Consider the following 22,161-nt stretch of genomic DNA (forward strand, 5'->3'; position numbering starts at 1 on the left):
AACAGATAGGAGAAGTACACCAATGGCTATGCTTATGATATATTAATAAGATAACCGATGTTGGAGTTCTGATCCGTTCCATCGCTCGGGTGGGGGGGGGATTGGGTTTTAGTTGGGTAGGGAGGGTTGGTCCTATGTTCATAAATTAAAATGGATGGGAAATGTGGTTTGTACAGGGTATACTGTGTAACTAGATTACTTGATTTTATGTATATCCTATGCTATGCTGATGATATATTGCATACTCATGGAAGTAATTCTTTGGCCGATCATGTAATGCTATGGTACTTTTGTTATCAACTGTTGCATGTATACTGTGCAGACTATTTTCTTTATTTGTATTTTTGTGATTTTCAAAAAAAGTCAAATAAAAATTATCTGATTCAAAAGAAAAGTAGAACAGCACTCCAAATTGTGGTAAAAAAAAAGGGATGTGTTTATTCACCCATAAGTGACGCCACATTTCGGCTCCAACATGTAGCCTTTCTCAAGCAATGTGAACAATGCAAAATGAACATATATATAGGAGGTGACATTATCAGATTAAAGTGCTTACAAATTAAGCTGGCGTTAACCCATGCCGGCGTGAATGACATTATAAATACATTAAAATACTACATTTCATCATAAAACATGTGTAATTGATCAGTGATACAATACAATAAAACAATATCATAAGTGTCCCTACAAAAGTAAGTGCGAAATCACTGTGCATATGCAATGCATATAAAATTGCTCCCAACGATAAATAGTTAAAAAAGACAATTGCAGTTCATTATACATGGGGAATGGCAGAACCACATGGCAGTGGGCGTAGGTAAAGGCACATAACAAGGCAACTTACAAATATATATATATATACATATATATATATATTATATGTATATTTATTAGTATTGTATTGAGACAAAGTTCTGCTTAGTAGTAACCTTCTGATGAGCATCAAATGGCAGTAAACAAACAATAAGGTTGAAGAGAGGGACATAGCAGCCAGCACTGGGAGGTGACCCTCACACTGCTGATTTATTTGTACCCTGGGGGTAGTGACGGTCTCCTTAATTGGATTGTCCGGGTTCGTGCTGAACCCGGACTTGCCCTTATTTTCACCCAGGCAGCCCCCCTGAGGCTAGCATCAGAGCATCTCATGCTCCGATGCGCTCCCTTGCCCTGTGCTAGATCGCGCAAGGCCGGGCTCTTTTGTTTATCATAACACACTGCTGGGCGGAAAACTACCGCCCGGCAGTGTGTTCGGTGACGTCACCGGCTCTGATAGGCGGGCTTTAGCGCTGCCCTAGCCGGTTTACTGGCTAGGGCAGCACTAAATCCCGTCCATCAGTGCCGATGATGTCACTGGGCTTCCTGGCAGCCCCATGGAGAGCCCGGTACGTCACTGGATCTCCAAAAAATGCCTTTGCCCTGCGCAATTTAGCTGCGCAATTAACGCAGGACAAAGGAGAGCATCGGAGCATGAACTGCTTTGATGCTCAAGTCAGGGGGGCCGCTGGGTGAAAATGGAGGTAGGTCCGGGTTCAGCTCTGAACCCGGACAATCCTTTAAGTGCTGCCCAGTATTGACATCATTGCCTTTTTTTATGTTGGTATTACAGGAATAAGGATGTGTTTCTATGATAAGATATATTACAAAGTGTCTTATATACACTTGTATTATTGATGTATTTCAAAGTTAAGATTAGTGACCATTTAGGCTTCCAGGCAGTATTTGTCATTTTATAATAGATGTAGTTGGCTGATGGTACCTGCTAACAGGATGAGAGGGAGAGATGGCTATGCATGTGTACATACGTCTTTCACCTTTACACGTACGGTATATGGCAACTACTAAGTGCACTTGCCTGGCCATCCATACAGGCTTCTTTTACTACCATACTTGTCCTACACAGTGTCAGAAAGAAAGCCAAGAAACTACCAATAACACTTTCACTTTGTCTCTTGCTCTCTGTCCCGTTCTCTTGCTATTACTATTTATTGCCTTGATAGTATGTTCACTTACCTAACTTTTTGTAAAACAAATATTTTGTAGATGAGTCCGGTCCTCAGCTGCATAAAACTGATGCTAAAGGTGAAGCGAATATGGGATTGTTTACTTTCACTGCACCTAAGTAAGGATACTTTAAAACTGATACTTTATATAAAAATGTAATAGTTGAAATGTTAGGGTACTTTCACACTTGCGTCAAAGTTTTCCGGTATTAAGTTCTGTCCTAGGGGCACAATACCAGAAAAAAACTGATCAGTTTTATCCTAATGCATTCTGAATGAAGCTTTCCGTTCAGGATGCATCAGGATGTCTTCAGTTCAGTCCTTTTTACGGTATTTGGACGGAGAAAAAACCGCAGCATGCTGCATTTTTCTCTCCGGCCTAAATCCTGAACACTTGCCGGAATGCCGGATCCGCCATTTTTTTTCCATTGGAATTTATTAGTGCTGGATCAGGCATTAAAATTGTCGCATTGACGGATCCGGTCTGCGCATGCGCAGACCTTTTAAAAATGTGGAAAAAATACAGGATAATTTTTTCCGGAATGAGTATTGCAATACATTTGTGAGACGGCTCCGTCTACTAAATGGTTTCCATTTGCATGCAGATTGGAACTGCCTGCCTGCCGGAATCCAGCAACGCAAGTGTGAAAGTACCCTTAGTCCATAAAATTATTCTTCAAAATGTGCTTAATGTCAGGCTGACCGTAAGCAAAAACTGTTGGCTCCATCTGTAGGTACTAAGCTAATGAGTTTTAGCTTGACATGGTTCCTTATGCCAAAATTGTATACACCTCCACTTCAGCTAACCATGCTCTTCTGTTTGTAAATCGGCTAGGCCTTTGAATTTTTGCATCATGCCTCCCATCTGTGCCTGAAAACAACTGTATTTGTGGTTTTGTTTCCTACCTCAACTGCCTAGTTAATTTCTTGATAGGTGCCAGCCTCCTGGGTTGAACAGTTTCCAACGCTAAAAAGTTTTTTCTGGTGTTTTCTAACTGATGATGGGTTATCAGTATATGATTGTGGGGGTTTGACACTTGGGACCATCACCGATCAGCACTGTGGCAGCGGCACTCGCAGTAGCACTGTTGCCTTCTCTCAGCTTTTCCTAGACCGTGTGACGTAACGTTTCTCGGTCACGTGGCCTAGTTGCAACTCAGCATGAAGTGAACGGGGCTGAGTGCGAGAACAAGCACAGCCGCTATACAATCTACTGCTCTGTGCTTGGTGAGAAGAGAGAAGGCGGATGTGCTGATACACAGATACTGACACATGAAGTACTGCTGTAGGCAGTAATGCTGTATTAACTATATTCATATATTCTGCATCTCAATAATCTGCTATTCATCTGTTAGATACAGTATCTGGACAGTTAACTGAATACCAGAGGTCGCATAACAGGCTTGAGGGTCACATTACTGATACCATCTTTAGCCCTATTTAGATCTACAGATTCATTTTACAGGACTATAATGGGTGGTACCATTTATTTTTCTATAGAGAAAGGCTATTGTGTAATATAATAAAGGTCTGGTAGTAAATTTTTATTACATATATATTGGAAAATTGTATAACTGTCTATTCGCTAAATAAAGAAATTAATAAAATATACCTCTTCAATGATGAAAAGTATCCACAGATTACATGTTTTGGATTTCCAAAAATGGTAGTGTACTTTTTTCCATGAAGTTCAAGTTCCTTGCATCCATCCCAGATGGCTGTCTGGAAAAACGTTTCCCCAGGCCAATTGCCTCTATATGCGTCATTACACAATAGAATAAAGTGGGCAAGATTGCTTATTAAGCTCTAGAATCACCTACTTGGAAATACTATACAAGGAAGCACTTTATTTCCTTTTTTCCTAGATTCATTATCGGACATAAGGTTAGGCTTTTAGCCCATGAATAATATGCCGCAGGCAGTCTATCTGTCACTGGCCTATTGAAATGACTAAAGTGGGATCTGCACTGCACTTTGACCTTATTCACATAGTCAGTGTTTGATCAGTGATTTCCATTAGTGCTTGTGAGCCAAAATTAGGAGTCGTGCCTACACAGAGATAAGGTATAAGGAAAAGATTTACACCTGTTCTGTGTTTCTGAACAGTGATGGCCAGTTCGCCGTGTTCGCCCGCGAACACGTGCGAGCTGCCATCTTAACTCACAAGTCCAGCGAGGCACAGGTAAGTCCTTACCTGTGCCTGTGCGCGAGCCGGTCTGAAATGAAATGCGGTCTCCGGGTGCAGGCAGGTCTGAGAACAGCCCGATGAAGGCCCCCGGAGGCAGTTCTCGGAACTGCCTGCTCCCGGAGACCGCATTTCATTTTCAGAACGCCTTGCGCACAGGTAAGTCCTTACCTGTGTCAAAGAAATGAATGGGCACTCTTATATCCGGAACACAAGTTGAATATGGTAACACTAACTATATTTATTGGTACATAAAATAGCACAGAGATCAGAATCAACATATATGCGTGTTTTCCCTATTATATCTAGTTGATATTAAAATAACATAAAAATTAAAATAAAATATAGGCCTGTAAATACACAATACAATGAAATACAATAATAAAAGTTTGCTATAAACTTGCTAAAAATACACAGTGGATTCCAATCCGGGTTTGAACGGATTGGATAAAATAGCTTCTGAGGTCAGAACAGATCGGTCACATAGATATTGTAGATAGGCTGAGTCCGTCCAGTCCACAAGGTTGGAATGAATACAAACACTCCCACTGCAATACGTTAGTGTAGGATAGTGGCCGAATATAAGTGAATCCAGTAGAGGAATATTAGACCTGGATCTGGCAATAACCTGCAAAAACTAAAATAACAACATTTCTGTTGTTTTGGAGAAAGCGCTTTCATTAATCCTCTTTGGCCATATTCCGGCAATATACGAGGAACATCAAGAAGCAGGTGCAATTAAATCACCTGAACGAGTGCTGCGGGAAATACGAGAAACGCCCACTACAAACAGAGGGCTAGACCGTGAACTGACCACGCAGCCGGATGCCTATACTAATTTGAACGATCCACACGGACCCGGTATGAAGCAGTAGGACAGCATTTAAATTCATCTTTGAGAGGTAAGCTTACCTTTTTCTCACGCTACGTGGGACGCCACGGACTGGACATCATCATTGAGCGTGAGTACCAAACCACTCTATGATATTTAATACTGCTGGATATCCGACTCTGAAATCTTCTGCTAGAAAACCAAGCAGCTTACAATACTGTATCCAAGCTCTTTTGATCGCAACAGTTTGGCAACAGTTTCTCTTCCAGGAAAGCAGCTACGAGTGAGACATAATCTCTGCACTGACAGCGTTCAGTAATAGCTTCCCTTCTAGGAAAGCGGCTACGAGTGAGATATAACTTTTGCATTGCTAGTGTTGAGCCCTTACAGACCGAGGGCAATACACGACCTAGGACTGTGACCGAATACCGTATTATTATTTTGAGCACCCATAATATATATTTCATATTGTTGGACTTATATGTACGATCACTTGATTTATCACCAGTGATTTTTTTGTACTAAATGAATGGACTTTGATTTATCACCAGTGATTTTTTGCACTACTAGTATATATTTTTTTAAAATTCATTCACTTTTTTAAAATTCACCCACCTATAGGGAGTAGGACTCTATTGGATTCACTTATATTCGGCCACTATCCTACACTAACGTATTGCAGTGGGAGTGTTTGTATTCATTCCAACCTTGTGGACTGGACGGACTCAGCCTATCTACAATATCTATGTGACCGATCTGTTCTGACCTCAGAAGCTATTTTATCCAATCCGTTCAAACCCGGATTGGAATCCACTGTGTATTTTTAGCAAGTTTATAGCAAACTTTTATTATTGTATTTCATTGTATTGTGTATTTACAGGCCTATATTTTATTTTAATTTTTATGTTATTTTAATATCAACTAGATATAATAGGGAAAACACCCATATATCTTGATTCTGATCTCTGTGCTATTTTATGTACCAATGAATATAGTTAGTGTTACCATATTCAACTTGTGTTCCGGATATAAGAGTGCCCATTCATTTCTTTGACACAATTTCCTTGGTGATCTGAGTGCGACATCAGATTGGCGCACCTTGCCATCCCCAATCAGAGGTAGAGCCGTCCTATATCCCTTTCTCTTGATAAGGACTTACCTGTGCCTCGCCGGACTAGTGAGTTAAGATGGCAGCTCGCACGTGTTCGCGGGTGAACACGGGCGAACTGGCCATCACTGTTTCTGACCTGCACTTGGTTTGGCTCACAATCACTGATAGAAATCACTGACCAAACACGGATGTGTGAATAAGGCCTTTGAATGTGCCAGTCTAAACTCTCTTGCTGTGTGTTCGACGGGGCTGCCTAATTTAGAGCGCTTTTAAGCAGAGTATACATATAGCTGGTTTGTAAACTGCCCTGAATTTTTTAGGCTTAGTTAGGTTCAGGAGAGGGAATTCTGTTAGTTTTAGGTATCCATCTACAGAAGCCCCTTGTCATTGGTAGATGGCCTGACATTATTTTGATCAAAAATGTGCGCAAGGAACTTCGATCTTCATGCATAGTAAGTATAGTAATGATGCAATTCAGATTATCCCCCATTTCCATTGTTGGCATGAAAATCAGCTCCATACATCTTAATGGGATTGATTCTGCAGCATTCACATGGATTTATGTTAACTCTATTCAGGTAAATAGGATATTTCACAGATATTTGTGCAACAAGGCTGCTGCATGTGAATTTACCCCAAAAACTGTATGATGTTGCATGTGTAGATTTCCTTTTTTGGAAATTCATTTCTTTTCAGAACTAAAATTATAGTAGTGCTTTGCATTTTTAGTACTAACAATGTTCAATTTTGCTTAATTTCAGGGGTATATATTCTTTGCACTGTAAAGCTGTGAATAATAAGTATAATGTGGAAAGTTCTCCAATAAAGATAAAAGTTGTGCCTGATCCTGAAAAACCAGCCAGTGTTGCTGTAAAATTTGAAAAAGGTGTGGATTTACTGCTGGAAGTGTTTTTCCTGGTAAGTGTATAGGTTATTCAACGTTTTGTTTTAAACAGTACCTTTTGTAGTCGAGAACTTTTAAATCACCTGGCAGATTTCACACCACTTTTCACTGTTACAAAGGGAAGTGAAATCTGAATCGAAAGCTACATAAGTAATGCGTTGATTGTGGCTGCTGGTTTCTCCACAGAAATTGTGCCCTGTGTGAATATAACCTGTTCTAGTAATTACAGTATTTGTGAAATTTGACCAGTTCATGTGGTAAATATGAAACTGTCTGAGCTGTATCAATGTTTAATGCTATACCTATATTCTTGTAAATTGTCTGTTATAGCCAGTGTGGTTTTTTATTTTTATTTTTTACATTTTTAGAATTGGCTGTTATTAGTCTGTTAAGCCACCATGATGTAACTGTACGTAATGGATAGAGTATTTAGTCTCCATGATGTACAGTTACATCATGGTAATTGTGGGTGTAGTGGGAGCACAGAACCTGCTGACAGCTTGGCTCCCGCTATAATAGCAGGAATTGGAGGTAGTGGAGATGAGCAAATTTCATGTTATGAAATTTGTTCACGCTTCGTTTGGTGGTAAAAGCAGAATTGCATTATGGATTCCGTTACTACGGACCAGGGAAGAAACGGGACGAAACCGGTTTGCAGCCCATTAACTTCTATTATGACGGAATGCCTCTTAAAGGCATTTTGTTATGCATTCCGTCATAGAATTGCGTTATGGTCCGTGGTAATGGAATCCATAACGCAATTCTGCTTTTACCATCAAGCGAAGTGTGAGCGAATTTTAAAATATATAAACTTCGCTCATCTCTACGAGATAGATCTGCTTCTGGCCATTTAACCGGCTAGGTACTATGGTCAATAGTGAATGCAGCATCTAGACAGTTAGACAGAGAGAGTGGGTCCCTCTTTGTCTAACACCCCCACCCCCACAAGCGCATTTGGGGGGTGCTGATGCATTGACATGCTATCTGAGGACTTAACAAAGGCCCCCACACCTGCCATGACTATATGCCATGAGCACAGCCTAATAGACAGCTTGTGACCGTTAGGCCTCATGCACACAACAATATTTTTTGGTCTATTTTTGAAATTTAAAAACAGGCACTCATGATCTGACAGATATTAAAAATGTAATTTTATTAAAAATAAGTAAAAAATTATATATATAAATAATTGCCCCTACAGTCTTAGTATTCTGAGATGGTTTGGACACCAGTTGATAGACCTCAAACTTCAGCTATTTCCAATCATATAAATATAATGTGTATTGGTGCTTAAACAATGTATCTAAAAATAATTATAATTAAGTGACAATTTGTGCATAATACTTCTTATAATATCAATATTGTTAATACCTTAAATATAAATCCTATTATAACACTAATAATAATAAATTATATATTGTGATATAAACGTGAATAAAGGAATGTGATTAATATTTTCTCCCAGGGATGATTGTCACTATTTTTGTGTGACAATAAAAGAGTTGCTTTGCAACGGGTGTCGCGTAGTCCTGCGGTCCTTCTGGTTATTTGGTATGTCAATTGTTATTACCGTAATACGAAACTTTCCAGTTCTGTGGAGCACGGACCTCAGCGTCTCAGCAGCTGTGATGTGACGTCAGCCGGATCAGGTGATAATTTTGCTCTGGTCAAATGTGAAGTATCCTTAAAGGGCCCAGTGTCCCAATTAAAATTCCAATTAAAGTATAGAATATGCTCTCTTTATAGTGGTCTTAGGTGGGTAGTTGTGAGTCCAAAACATCCAGACGCGTTTCGAGGTAACAACCTCTTCCTCAGTGGCCTCATGTCAGACGCGTTTTGAGGTAACAACCTCTTGCTCAGTGGCCTCACTGGCATGAGGCCACTGAGGAAGAGGTTGTTACCTCGAAACGCGTCTGGATGTTTTGGACTCACAAGTACCGACCTAAAACCACTATAAAGAGAGCATATTCCATACTTTAATTGGAATTTTAATTGGGACACTGGCCCTTTAACCACCTCAGCCCCCAGTGCTTAAACACCCTGAAAGACCAGGCCACTTTTTACACTTCTGACCTACACTACTTTCACCGTTTATTGCTCGGTCATGCAACTTACCACCCAAATGAATTTTTACCTCCTTTTCTTCTCACTAATAGAGCTTTCATTTGGTGGTATTTCATTGCTGCTGACATTTTTACTTTTTTTGTTTATTAATCGAAATTTAACGATTTTTTTTGCAAAAAAATGTCATTTTTCACTTTCAGTTGTAAAATTTTGCAAAAAAAACGAGATCCATATATAAATTTTGCTCTAAATTTATTGTTCTACATGTCTTTGATAAAAAAAAAATGTTTGGGTAAAAAAAAAATGGTTTGGGTAAAATGTGAATTTCCGCTTTTTGAAGCAGCTCTGACTTTCTGAGCACCTGTCATGTTTCCTGAGGTTCTACAATGGCCAGACAGTACAAACACCCCACAAATGATCCCATTTCGGAAAGTACACACCCTAAGGTATTCGCTGATGGCATAGTGAGTTCATAGAACTTTTTATTTTTTGTCACAAGTTAGCGGAAAAATGATGATTTTTTTCTTTTTTATTTTTTTTTCTTACAAAGTCTCATATTCCACTAACTTGTGACAAAAAATAAAAAGTTCTATGAACTCACTATGCCCATCACGAAATACCTTGGGGTCTCTTCTTTCAAAATGGGGTCACTTGTGGGGTAGTTAGACTGCCCTGGCATTCTAGGGGCCCAAATGTGTGGTAAGGAGTTTGAAATCAAATTCTGTAAAAAATGACCAGTGAAATCCGAAAGGTGCTCTTTGGAATATGGGCCCCTTTGCCCACCTAGGCTGCAAAAAAGTGTCACACATCTGGTATCTCTGTATTCAGGAGAAGTTGAGGAATGTGTTTTGGGGTGTCTTTTTACATATACCCATGCTGGGTGAGATAAATATCTTGGTCAAATGCCAACTTTGTATAAAAAAATTGGAAAAGTTGTCTTTTGCCAAGATATTTCTCTCACCCAGCATGGGTATATGTAAAATGACACCCCAAAACACATTCCCCAACTTCTCCTGAGTACGGAGATACCAGATGTGTGACACTTTTTTGCAGCCTAGGTGGGCAAAGGGGCCCATATTCCAAAGAGCACCTTTCGGATTTCACTGGTCATTTTTTACAGAATTTGATTTCAAACTCCTTACCACACATTTGGGCCCCTAGAATGCCAGGGCAGTATAACTACCCCACAAGTGACCCCATTTTGGAAAGAAGAGACCCCAAGGTATTTGCTGATGGGCATAGTGAGTTCATAGAACTTTTTATTTTTTGTCACAAGTTAGTGGAATATGAGACTTTGTATGAAAAAAAAAAATAAAAAATCATCATTTTCCACTAACTTGTGACAAAAAATAAAAAATTCTAGGAACTCGCCATGCCCCTCACGGAATACCTTGGGGTGTCTTCTTTCCAAAATGGGGTCACTTGTGGGGTAGTTATACTGCCCTGGCATTTTCCAGGGGCCCTAATTTGTGGTAAGTAGGTAAATGACCTGTGAAATCCGAAAGGTGCTCTTTGGAATATGGGCCCCTTTGCCCACCTAGGCTGCAAAAAAGTGTCACACATCTGGTATCTACGTACTCAGGAGAAGTTGGGGAATGTGTTTTGGGGTGTCATTTTACATATACCCATGCTGGGTGAGAGAAATATCTTGGCAAAAGACAACTTTTCCCATTTTTTTATACAAAGTTGGCATTTGACCAAGATATTTATCTCACCCAGCATGGGTATATGTAAAATGACACCCCAAAAACACATTCCCCAACTTCTCCTGAGTACGGCGATACCAGATGTGTGACACTTTTTTGCAGCCTAGGTGGGCAAAGGGGCCCAAATTCCCTTTTAGGAGGGTATTTTTAGACATTTGGATACCAGACTTCTTCTCACGTTTTGGGGCCCCTAGAATGCCAGGGCAGTATAAATACCCCACATGTGACCCCATTTTGGAAAGAAGACACCCCAAGGTATTCAATGAGGGGCATGGCGAGTTCATAGAAATTTCTTTTTTTGGCACAAGTTAGCGGAAAATGATATTTTTTATTTTTTTCTCACAAAGTCTCCCTTTCCGCTAACTTGGGACAAAAATTTCAATCTTTCATGGACTCAATATTCCCCTCACGGAATACCTGGGGGTGTCCTTCTTTCCGAAATGGGGTCACATGTGGGGTATTTATACTGCCCTGGCATTCTAGGGGCCCTAAAGCGTGAGAAGAAGTCTGGAATATAAATGTCTAAAGAATTTTACGCATTTGGATTCCGTGAGGGGTATGGTGAGTTCATGTGAGATTTTATTTTTTGACACAAGTTAGTGGAATATGAGACTTTGTAAGAAAAAAAAATAATAATTCCGCTAACTTGGGCCAAAAAAAATGTCTGAATGGAACCTTACAGAGGGGTGATCAATGACAGGGGGGTGATCAATGACAGGGGGGTGATCAGAGAGTCTATATGGGGTGATCACCCCCCTGTCATTGATCACCGTGACTCCATTCAGATGTCCGTATGTGTTTTGCGGATCCGATCCATGTATCCGTGGATCCGTAAAAATCATACGGACATCTGAATGCAGCATGACAGGGGGGTGGGTGATCAATGACAGGGGGGGGTGATCAATGACAGGGGGGTGATCAGGGAGTCTATATGGGGTGATCACCCCCCTGGAAGGCTCCAGGGAGACGCCTGTACTGTGGTTTTGCGGATCCGATCCATCTATCAGTGGATCCGTAAAAAATCATGCGGACGTCTGAATGAAGCCTTTACAGGGGGTTGATCAATGACAGGGGTGTAATCAATGACAGGGGGGTGATCAGGGAGTCTATATGGGGTGATAACCACAGTCCATTGATCACACCCCTGTAAGGCTTCATTCAGACGTCCGTATGCAGTTTTGCGGATCCGATCCATCTATCAGTGGATCCGTAAAAATCATGCGGACATCTGAATGGGCTTTACAGGGGGTTGATCAATGACAGGGGGTAATGAATGACAGGGGGGTGATCAGGGGAGTCTATATGGGGTGATAAACCACAGTCATTGATCACGCCCCTGTAAGGCTTCATTCAGACGTCCGTATGCGTTTGCGATCCGATCCATCTATCAGTGGATCCGTAAAAATCATGCGGACATCTGAATGGAGCTTTACAGGGGGTTGATCAATGACAGGGGGGTGATCAGGGAGTCTATATGGGGAGATAACCACAGTCATTGATCACGCCCCTGTAAGGCTTCATTCAGACGTCCGTATGCGTTTTGCGGATCCGATCCACTCTATCAGTGGATCCGTAAAAATCATGCGGACATCTGAATGGAGCTTTACAGGGGGTTGATCAATGACAGGGGTGTAATCACTGGACAGGGGGGTGATCAGGGAGTCTATATGGGGTGATAACCACAGTCATTGATCACGCCCCTGTAAGGCTTCATTCAGACGTCCGTATGCGTTTTGCGGATCCGATCCATCTATCAGTGATCCGTAAAAATCATGCGGACATCTGAATGGAGCTTTACAGGGGGTTGATCAATGACAGGGGGGTAATCAATGACAGGGGGGTGATCAGGAGTCTATATGGGGTGATCAGGGGTGATCAAGGGTAAATAAGGGGTTATAAGTGACAGGGGGGGGGTGTAGTGTAGTGGTGCTTGGTGCAACATATTTACTGAGCTACCTGTGTCCTCTGGTGGTCGATCCAAACAAAGGGGACCACCAATGGGCCAGGTAGCAGGTATATTAGACGCTTGTTATCAAAACAGCGTCTAATATACCTGTTAGGGGTTAAAAAAACACATCTCCAGCCTGCCAGCGAACGATCGCCGCTGGCAGGCTGGAGATCAACTCTCTTACCTTCCGTTCCTGTGAACGCGCGCGCCTGTGTGCGCGCTTTCACAGGAAATCTCGCGTCTCGCGAAGAGACGCGTACCGGCGCGCTCCACCCAGAAGAGCAGGGCCGCCGCAAAGACGGCAATCCTGCGTACGGCGGTCCTGAGGAGGATAAGGATACTTCACATTTGACCAGAGCAAATTATCACCTGATCGGCTGACGTCACGTCACAGCTGCTACTCTACTGCAAAGACTGCAAACTTTTTCTCACGTGAGACCGCTGAGGTCCGTGCTCACAGAACTGGAAAGTTCATATTACGGTAATAACAATTGACATACCAAATAACCAGAAGGACCGCAGGACTACGTGACACCCGTGCGCTACACAGAATCAAAGAGACACAGCCTGGAGATCAGTGAACGGAGGTAACAGGTAAGAGGCTGTGCGAGGGGGACGCCCCAGACGCCAGCCCTACTATCGATACCTGGCCTCCCAAGAGATTGATCTTAGCTGTTTTTCTACATCTGTTTTTTTACATTTGTTTTTCATACTCTATATTTGCAAAGCAACCTCGTTTATTGTCACACAAAATAGTGACAATCATCCCTGGGAGAAAATATTAATCACATTCCTTTATTCACGTTTATATCACAATATTGGTTTATTATTATTAGTGTTATAATAGGATTTATATCTTAAGGTATTAACAATATTGATATTATAAGAAGTATTATGCACAAATTGTCACTTAATTATAATTATTTTTAGATACATTGTTTAAGCACCAATACACATTATATTTATATGATTGGAAATAGCTGAAGTTTGAGGTCTATCAACTGGTGTCCAAACCATCTCAGAATACTAAGACTGTAGGGGCAATTATTTAGATATATAATATTTTATTTACGGTATTTTTAATATCTGTCAGATGATGAGTGCCTGTTTTTAAATTTCAAAATTGCTATTTATTTGGGATGATTAGGTGAATCATCAAAAAACAGAGCACCTTAACCATAGATCGGGTTTGGGTGAGCCATGGTATACCTGTTATATTTTTTGGTCCATGTCTGTTCTGCATTCTGCAGATCGTACACGGAACCATTGATTTCTGTAGTTCTGTAGCCAAAAAAAAAACGGACAGCACACGGATATCATCTGTGTGCTGTCCGCATGCGTATGTCCATGCCGCAAATTATAGAAAATGTTCTGTTCTTGTTTGTTTTGCAAACAAGAATAACTATTTCTATAAATTGGACTGAGAAAAATGCGTCTAGCACATGGAAAGTATCCGTATTTAGTGGTTCCACAGTTTGCAGGCCGCAAAATGGATATGATCTATTTGCATGAGTCTTTACAGTGATAGGTTATAACGCATTGGTATACAAAGTTGTAACATTGATAAAATGATCACATTGTGACATCCCCTAATGGCGCTAAAATATAATTAAAAGTTATTAAAGTTCCTAAAAAAAAAGTAAAAATAAATATTTTTCTTTTTATAAGAAAAGCGTTCTTAAGTTAAGCAGACATGTATAAATATGTTATGGCTATGTTTGTCATGAAACTTTTGTTTTAATGAAACTTGCTATTGTGCAAAAGTAGTAAACATATTATACATATATGGCATCACCGTAATCATACTAACCCGTAGAATAAAAGTAACATGGAAGTTATGCCACACAGTGAAAGTCACTGATGTAATGGTGAATGTCATAAATTTGAAGTGCAGAAAACAATGGCAGAATAGTTTTTTTCCATTACAGCCCTCAAAAAAGTTAATAAAAGTCAGTCAATAAATAATATCTACCTCGAAATGTTGTTACTGATAATTACAGCTCATACGGTTGTGTCAGTGGGAAAATTAAAAAAAAGTTATGGTTCTAAAAATGCACTGACACGTATATGAAAAAATTCCAGTGGGCCATAAGGTTTGCTACTGAAAGGGGTTGTCCAGGCTTTTTCTATTGATGACCTATCCTCAGTATAGATCATCCATATCAGATCTGCGGGGGTCTGACACTCCGCACCCCCGCCGATCAGCTGTTTGAGGAGACGGCACACGCAGTGCGCACGTGCAGTCTCCTGTCTCTCTTCCTGTCCGCTGCTGCTGTCCCATAGACTAACAGCAGCTAGCAGGAAGAGAGAAGGGAGACAGGGCATGGAAACTGTGTGTGCCGTCTCCTCATACAGCTGATCACCAGGAGTGCTGGTTATCGGACCCCCGCCATTCTGATATTGATGACCTATCCTGAGGATAAGTCATCAATAGAAAAGACCGGACAACCCCTTTAACTGGTTAAGTAATTTATTGTATGCCGTATGGTTGCTTTCACTTTTATTGCTTTCACTTCTTTCTGTTCTCCAGTTTTCATTGCCCATCTCCTGGTCCCACCAGTCCATCTCCACGTTGGTTCTGACACTGGAAGGGAGCCGTCCCTGTACCCTCTTCTCTGTGTTGTCAGATGGTTGTTAATGTGCTGCCAGGTGGCTGTCTGCCTCAGTTCAATAGCTGAGCCAGCCCCTCCTCTGACTCTGAATCAGCTATAACGGAGAAGTGGACTAGCTTGGCTTTTGAACTGAGACAGGCAGCCTCAGGGCTGGGGAGGTGGAAAGAGTGCCCTTTCTGTGATGGGTCCAGTGCAAAAGTGAAGCTGCTGGTAGCAGCAGACAGCTGCTGAAACCAGGACATTGCAGCAGAAACTTACATAATAGAGTATGTTAGCAAGTTTAGATTTTCTGCCCAATATACATATTTTCTTTTTCCTGGACAACTCCTTTAAGAACCTGAATTAAAGGAAAATGAAGGTAGAAAGTACACAAAAAAATCTAACATTCCCTACAGTTCCTCCATCCGTCTCCTCCTCCACAAACATGTCTGACTGTAAGGAGAAGGACCCATTTTAGAGTGAAGGAACTGTAAGCACTGAAAGGATGAGAATGAAACTAATGTAAACCTATTTAATCTGTCTGTTTAGACTTTGTAGTTAGCATTCTTTCTGAAGATGGCTATCCCATTAAGAACCTTAAATCAGCTTGCTGTTCCATGAAAATTTGGAAGTCACAAACAACTGGTGGAAAACCTCCAGCTACTGTAAGAGCAGATAAGTTAATAAATTCTTCAATATTATACACGTCATGTACATAAGGTAGCCAGAATCATTTACTTGTCTTTGTCAAAAGTAGAAAGTGGTCTTGTGTTTGGTGGGATTCACTATGCTTCAATAAAGTGTACAATTCCACAATTTTTCTCAATATAGCTCCAGATCCTATCTATATATAAAGTTGAAAGCATAGTCACGTGGTAAAGAGCTGTGGTAAAAAATGGTGCAGGCTTTGTATGGCAATACTATTTTTAAAGGGAACCTGTCAGTCTTTTTATGCTACCCAAACATGGGCAGCATGAAATACCCACTGGCCTTCTCATCACAGTGGACTATATTTTACTTTGAATTCTGCATTGGCACATCTCCACTGCAGACATTCGTAGGAAAGTAACAGTGAGCGCTCCATACAGTATTAGAATGTATTGGCTCCGATGAGCCGAAGTTAATCATAAAATAATTTTGCACTTAAAAAAAAACCTTTCCCGAAAACTCTGGTTCGGTTCCAAGTGGTACTTCGCGAAGCAATATCTTCGGCTTATCAGAGCTCCTGCTCCATACAGTTTTGGAACGAAGTTTTATTCGAATCGACTTCGGATGTTTCATCCGAAGTCGATTCACTCATCCCTAGTCAGAACGTCTGAGAGGTGGCAGATTTTCCAGGTGACTAATACTTAGGCCACTTTTACACGGGCAGTGTTTGATCTGGGATTTCCATCAGTGATTGTGAGCCAAAACAGGTGCACATCAAAATCACAGAAGTGCAAATCTATCCATCATACCCTTAACTCAATGTATGGCTTCACTCCTCGTTTTGGCTCACAATCAATGATGGAAATCACTGACCACATTCACATGAATGAAGAATAACTTGGTAAATGTATTGGTCCCTATTGTTTTTACGATACTTTAAACTGGAGTCGCTTTTTTCCAAGTATATCTGTCATTGGGCAACTGTCCTTGGAACAACACCACCTTTAATCATGCCTCATTATTCTTTTATTCTGGCAAAAGAGCTTAACTGCAATAAACCAAGAGATGGGGACAAAAATGGCTGCTTCTATTTCAGGTATTGATAATGTGCTTTTTTCCTATTTTCTTCATTTATGATAAGCCAAAACATTACTGCAGGAAGCTGCATTTAAATGTTTTTTTTTTCTTTGTTATGTTTGCAGTATAAGGCTACATGCACACGAACGTTGTTTGTTTCCGTGTCCATTCCGTTTTTTTTGCGGATAGGATGCGGACCCATTTATTTCAATGGGTCCACAAAAAATGCGGACAGCACACCGTGTGCTGTCTGCATCAGTATGTCCGTTCCGTAGTCCCGCAAAAAAAATAGAACATGTCCTATTCTTGTCCGTTTTAGGCATTGTTACAATGAATCCGCAAAAAGAAAACGGATGCGGATGGCATATGGATGTCATCCGTTTCTTTTGCAGATCTGCAATTTGCGGTCCGCAAAAAGCATACGGTCGTGTGCATGTATCCTTAGGGTGAGTTAGCACACAGGTTTTTGGCAGAATTTTTCTGCAATTGTATTTTTAGTGCCATTGTTTCCACTTGTGTTTTTGGTGTGCTTTTTCTATGGTAAAATCTCCAGCACAAGCTGTAACTCTGCGGACATATGAAATGCAGACTACATAGTTTTTTCACCTACTATCTTTTTTGTTATTTAGATGGCATATATTTTCTTTCTGGCTTCTTTTGAAAAATGTGGTGTTCTATAGATAACATGCACAAGACCAGGTTTGCTGTGTTAGCTGCTATAAAATTGGTGATGCAGCTGTTAGAAAACATGTCCCAGTGAGAACTGCAAAAACCTGCAGCTCTCATTCCTGACCCGATTTACATATACATATAACAAAATATATTTTTATTTTATTTTTATGGCGTTTGCGGTAGGGAATAATTAACGTGATATTTATGTAGTCCGGGTCGTTACGGACGTGGCAATACCAAACATATGGGGGTTATTTTTTTCATTGGAAAGCGTATTTTCAATGGAAAAAAACAGCCTGCTGGAAATTACTCAAGGCTGGTTTGGAACCTACACGAGACCCCGGCCAGCCTTCACACACATCGGCTCCCCGCGATCGCATTTGCGGGGTGCCGATGGTAGACAGAGGGGGTCCGCTCCTTCTGTCAGCACTTTACATGTGACGGGCGCCATTGCCCGCGGCATGTAAAGTGTTAAACAGCCCGGATCGGCACTCCTTCCGGTCCCGGGTGTTAGAGCAGGTCCGCGGCTCTTATTTGAGAGCCAGGGACCTGTGCAGCGTTAGACTGGGCCACTGTAAAAAAGTGGCGGCCCATCCTAAGGCCCCTTAGGACTGCTGTAAAAAGGCGCATGGGTGGTCACTAAGGGGTTATAGCCTAAAGCAGCAGGAGAGGGGAGACCAGTGGGGGATTTACTGACAGAATGGATAACTGTACATGTCTCCAGGTAGATAGTGACCTGGACTTCTGTGTTTGTTATCAATCTCCCCACCATGAATCAAAAGCAAACTTGCTCTCTTATTATCAAATATGTATGGTCTTTTCCCAGAAAAGTAGTGAGAAGATGAGCACTTGCTCATCTATTCAACCCACTGTGTCTAATTAGGACATTCATTGATGCCACGTCCAGACATTTACTAGTGTCCGGATCATGGCACCAAAAAGTCACACAAAACACTTGTACCCCACAAACAAAAGCATCAATAAAGCTTCCATTTTAACCCGTACAGTACCAGCGCCATACATTTACGGCGCTGGCTACTGTGTTTAAAATCCCAGTGCCATAGTCGGCAAGTCAATAATAACCTCGGACCCCTGCCTCTATGCGCCGGCATCGGTGAAAACACCAATGCCAGCGCATTACACACTAGATGCCCCGCGGTGCTGACAGCGGCACATGCGATGTCTGTGGAGGGTGGGAGCTGCGATCGGGTCCCTGCGCTGCTGTGACGAGGACCCGATGGCTGGAAAGGCAGCCCGATGCCTTTCTTAGGCATCGTGGCTGCCTTCCTGTAAGCCTGTGAGATCCAGCCCCCTGGATCTCACAGACGAGCAAGCTGTAAGTGTATTACTCTTTGTGATACACTTACAGCCAATGCATTACAATACAGATGTATTGTAATGCATTGTAGAGGGGATCAGACCCCCAATAGTTGAATTGCCAGAATGTGACAAAAAATTAAGGAAAAAAAAAATATATAAAGTTTTACACAATAAAAAGTTAAAGTTTCGAGTAAAAAAAATAAATAAATGTCCTTTTCCCAAAATTAATTAAAACAAATAGGGATAAGTGTATATATTAGGTATCACTGCATCTGTATCGACCGGCTCTATAAAAATATCACATGATCCACCTCGTCAGGTGAATGCCGTGAAATAAAAAAATAAAAAACTGTGCCAAAACAGCCATTTTCTGGTCACCTTACCTCCCAAAAGTGTAATACCAAGCAATCAAAAAGGCGTATGGATCCCAAAATGGTACCAATAAAACCGTCATCTTATCCCGCAAAAAAGGAGCCCCTACCTAAGACAATCGCCCCAAAAAATAAAAATACGGCTCTCAGAAAATGGCAACACAAAAAAAGGCTTTCACTGTGTGAAACTTAACAAAAATAATAGATCCATTGGGTATCTCCGCATCCGTAACAACCTGCTCTATAAAAATATCACATGAGATGCCCCCTCAGGTGAATGCTGTGAAAAAAAATATATATATGCCAAAACTGCCATTTTTTGTCACCTTTCCTTACAAAAAGTTTAATACCAAGCAATCAAAAAGTCTTGTATATCCCAAAATGGTACCAACTACACCTCATCCCGCAAAAAATGAACTCCCACAATCACTCAAAATATAAAAACCAATGGCACCCGTAAATCATTCCATCAAAATCTGCTTCAAAAGCTATATTGTGCTCCTTCCTATCTGAGTGCTGCCATGTGCCCCCACAGCAGTTTACCACCAAATTTGGGGTGTTGCCGTATTCAGGAGAAAATGGTTAACAAATTATGGGATGCTTTTTCTCCTGTTGCCCCTTGTGAAAATGAAACATTTGGAGCTAAAGCAACATTTTATTGGAAGAAATTAAACTTTTCATTTTCACAGCCAAGTGTTTCCAAATTCCGTAAAACGCTTAGTGGGTTGACCTTCTCAGTACCCCTCTTAATAGGGGTGTAGTTTCCAAAACGGGGTCACTTTTTGAGTGTTTCCCCTGTAGGGTACGTCAGGGTCTCTTCAAATACAAAATGATGCCTAAAAACCATTCTAGCAAAATCTGCCTCCAAAATCCAGATGGCGCTCCTTTCCTTCTCACCACTGCCACGTGCCCATAGAGCAGTTTACCACCACATATGGGGTGTTTCTGTAAACTGCAGAATCAGAGTAATGTTTATTGAGGTTTATTTTGCTTTTAACCCTTGCTGTATTGCAAGAAAAAATTTATTAACATAAATAATCTACCAAAAAAGTGAATTCTCACCTCATTTTTCTTAAATCTTGTGAACACTTAAGGGTTAACAAAGTTTGTAACATCAATTTGGGGTGTAGTTTCTAAAATGGGGTTATTTATGAGTGGTTTCCATTATGAAAGCACCTCAAAATCACTTTAATGGTGCCTAAAAAGTATTCTAGAAAAATCTGCCTCCAAAATCCATATGGCGCTGCTCTACTTCTGACCACTGGCACATGCCCATAGAGCAGTTTACCGCAACATATGGGGTTTTTCTGTAAACTGCAGAATCAGAGTAATGCATATTGAGGTTTATTTTGCTGTTAACCCTTGCTGTGTTACAAGAAATAAATTGATTAACATTTAAAAAATCGACCAAAAAAGTGAACATTTTTAATTTAACCTCCATTTTCCTTTAATTCTTGTGGAACACCTCAAGGGTTAACAAGGTTTGTAACATCAGTTTTGAATAATTTGAGGTGTGTAGTTTCTAAAATGGGGTCAATAGTGGGTGGTTTCTATTATGTAAGCCCCTCAAAATCACTTTATAACTGAATTGGTGCTTAAAAAAATGGTTTTGTTGAAAATTTTAAAAGTTGCTTCTAAAATTCTAAGCCTTCTAACGTCCTATAAAATTTAATTACATTTACAAAATTATGACAAAATAAAGCAGGCATATGGGGAATGTTCATTGATAACTATTTTATGAGGTATTACTATCTGTCTTAAAAGTAGAGAAATTTTAATTTAGAAAATGTTGAATTTTTCAAAATTTTGGGTAAATTTTGGATTCCTTTATAAATAAAGGTGAAATATATCGACTCAAATTTAACACTGTCATGAAGTACAATGTGTCATGAGAAAACAATCTCAGAACGGCTTGGATAAGTAAATGTGTTCCAAAGTTATTAGCACATAAAGTGACGCATGTCAGATTTAATCTGCCTGGGATTTAACATGAAAAGTGGCTCGGTGGTGAACGGGTTAAACTGTCCCTATCCTGTTAGCATAAAACATACAGACCGTTTCGCTATTGATACCGGTTACATGCTGCAGTAATAGCTATGAACATTATCACTATAGATGAATATCAAATTTATTTCTCTTATATATCAATAGAAAAGATTTCTGTCAATCAGTTATTTTCAGATTGTTGCTGTAAACAATCAGTTAGTTTTCAATTAGCTTTACAAAACAAACCAGGATAAAAAATAGCTGGGCTTGCATGAGATGGGGGAGCAGCATCTATCAACCTACTTTCACACTTGCGTTGTTGCTTTCTGGTATTGAGATCCGGCAGAGGATCTCAATACTGGAAAAAATGTTTCAGTTTAGTCCTCATGCATTCTGAATGGAAAGAGATCTGTTCAGGATGCCTTCCGTTCCAGTAGGCTTCCGTTTTGTGACCGGCACAAACCAATGCAGTTTTGTGTCCAGTCATAAAAACAGAAAAAAAAATGATTCGGCACTGAAACCAATGTAAGTCAATGGTGTCTGATTTGTCACCTATTGACTTTCAATGTATTTAGTTACAGACTGAAGATGTCCATAGACTACAAGCTGACTTGGACAATCTAAAGTGATTGGGCATCTACTTGGGCAAATGAGGTCCAATGTGGATAAATGTAAAGTTATGCATCTTAGGCCGAATGCACAAGCCGTGTTTCCGCGGCCGAGAGCGTTCCGTGGTATGCCGGGCT

At 40.6% G+C, this 22,161-nt stretch overlaps 1 protein-coding gene across 1 annotated transcript in view; it reads left to right on the plus strand.

The window, feature by feature from the left end:
- SMCHD1 (structural maintenance of chromosomes flexible hinge domain containing 1) overlaps positions 1-22,161 on the plus strand; it is a 383,867-nt gene that overhangs the window by 245,963 nt on the left and 115,743 nt on the right. Inside the window, 5 exon segments of the mRNA XM_040432517.1 lie at positions 2,046-2,119; positions 6,890-7,023; positions 7,026-7,046; positions 15,891-16,006; positions 17,024-17,085. Coding sequence (XP_040288451.1) covers positions 2,046-2,119; positions 6,890-7,023; positions 7,026-7,046; positions 15,891-16,006; positions 17,024-17,085 — 407 coding nt within the window.

This window comes from Bufo bufo, chromosome 5 (assembly GCF_905171765.1).
Source record: "Bufo bufo chromosome 5, aBufBuf1.1, whole genome shotgun sequence".
In the NCBI taxonomy this organism is placed as follows: Eukaryota; Metazoa; Chordata; class Amphibia; order Anura; family Bufonidae; genus Bufo; species Bufo bufo.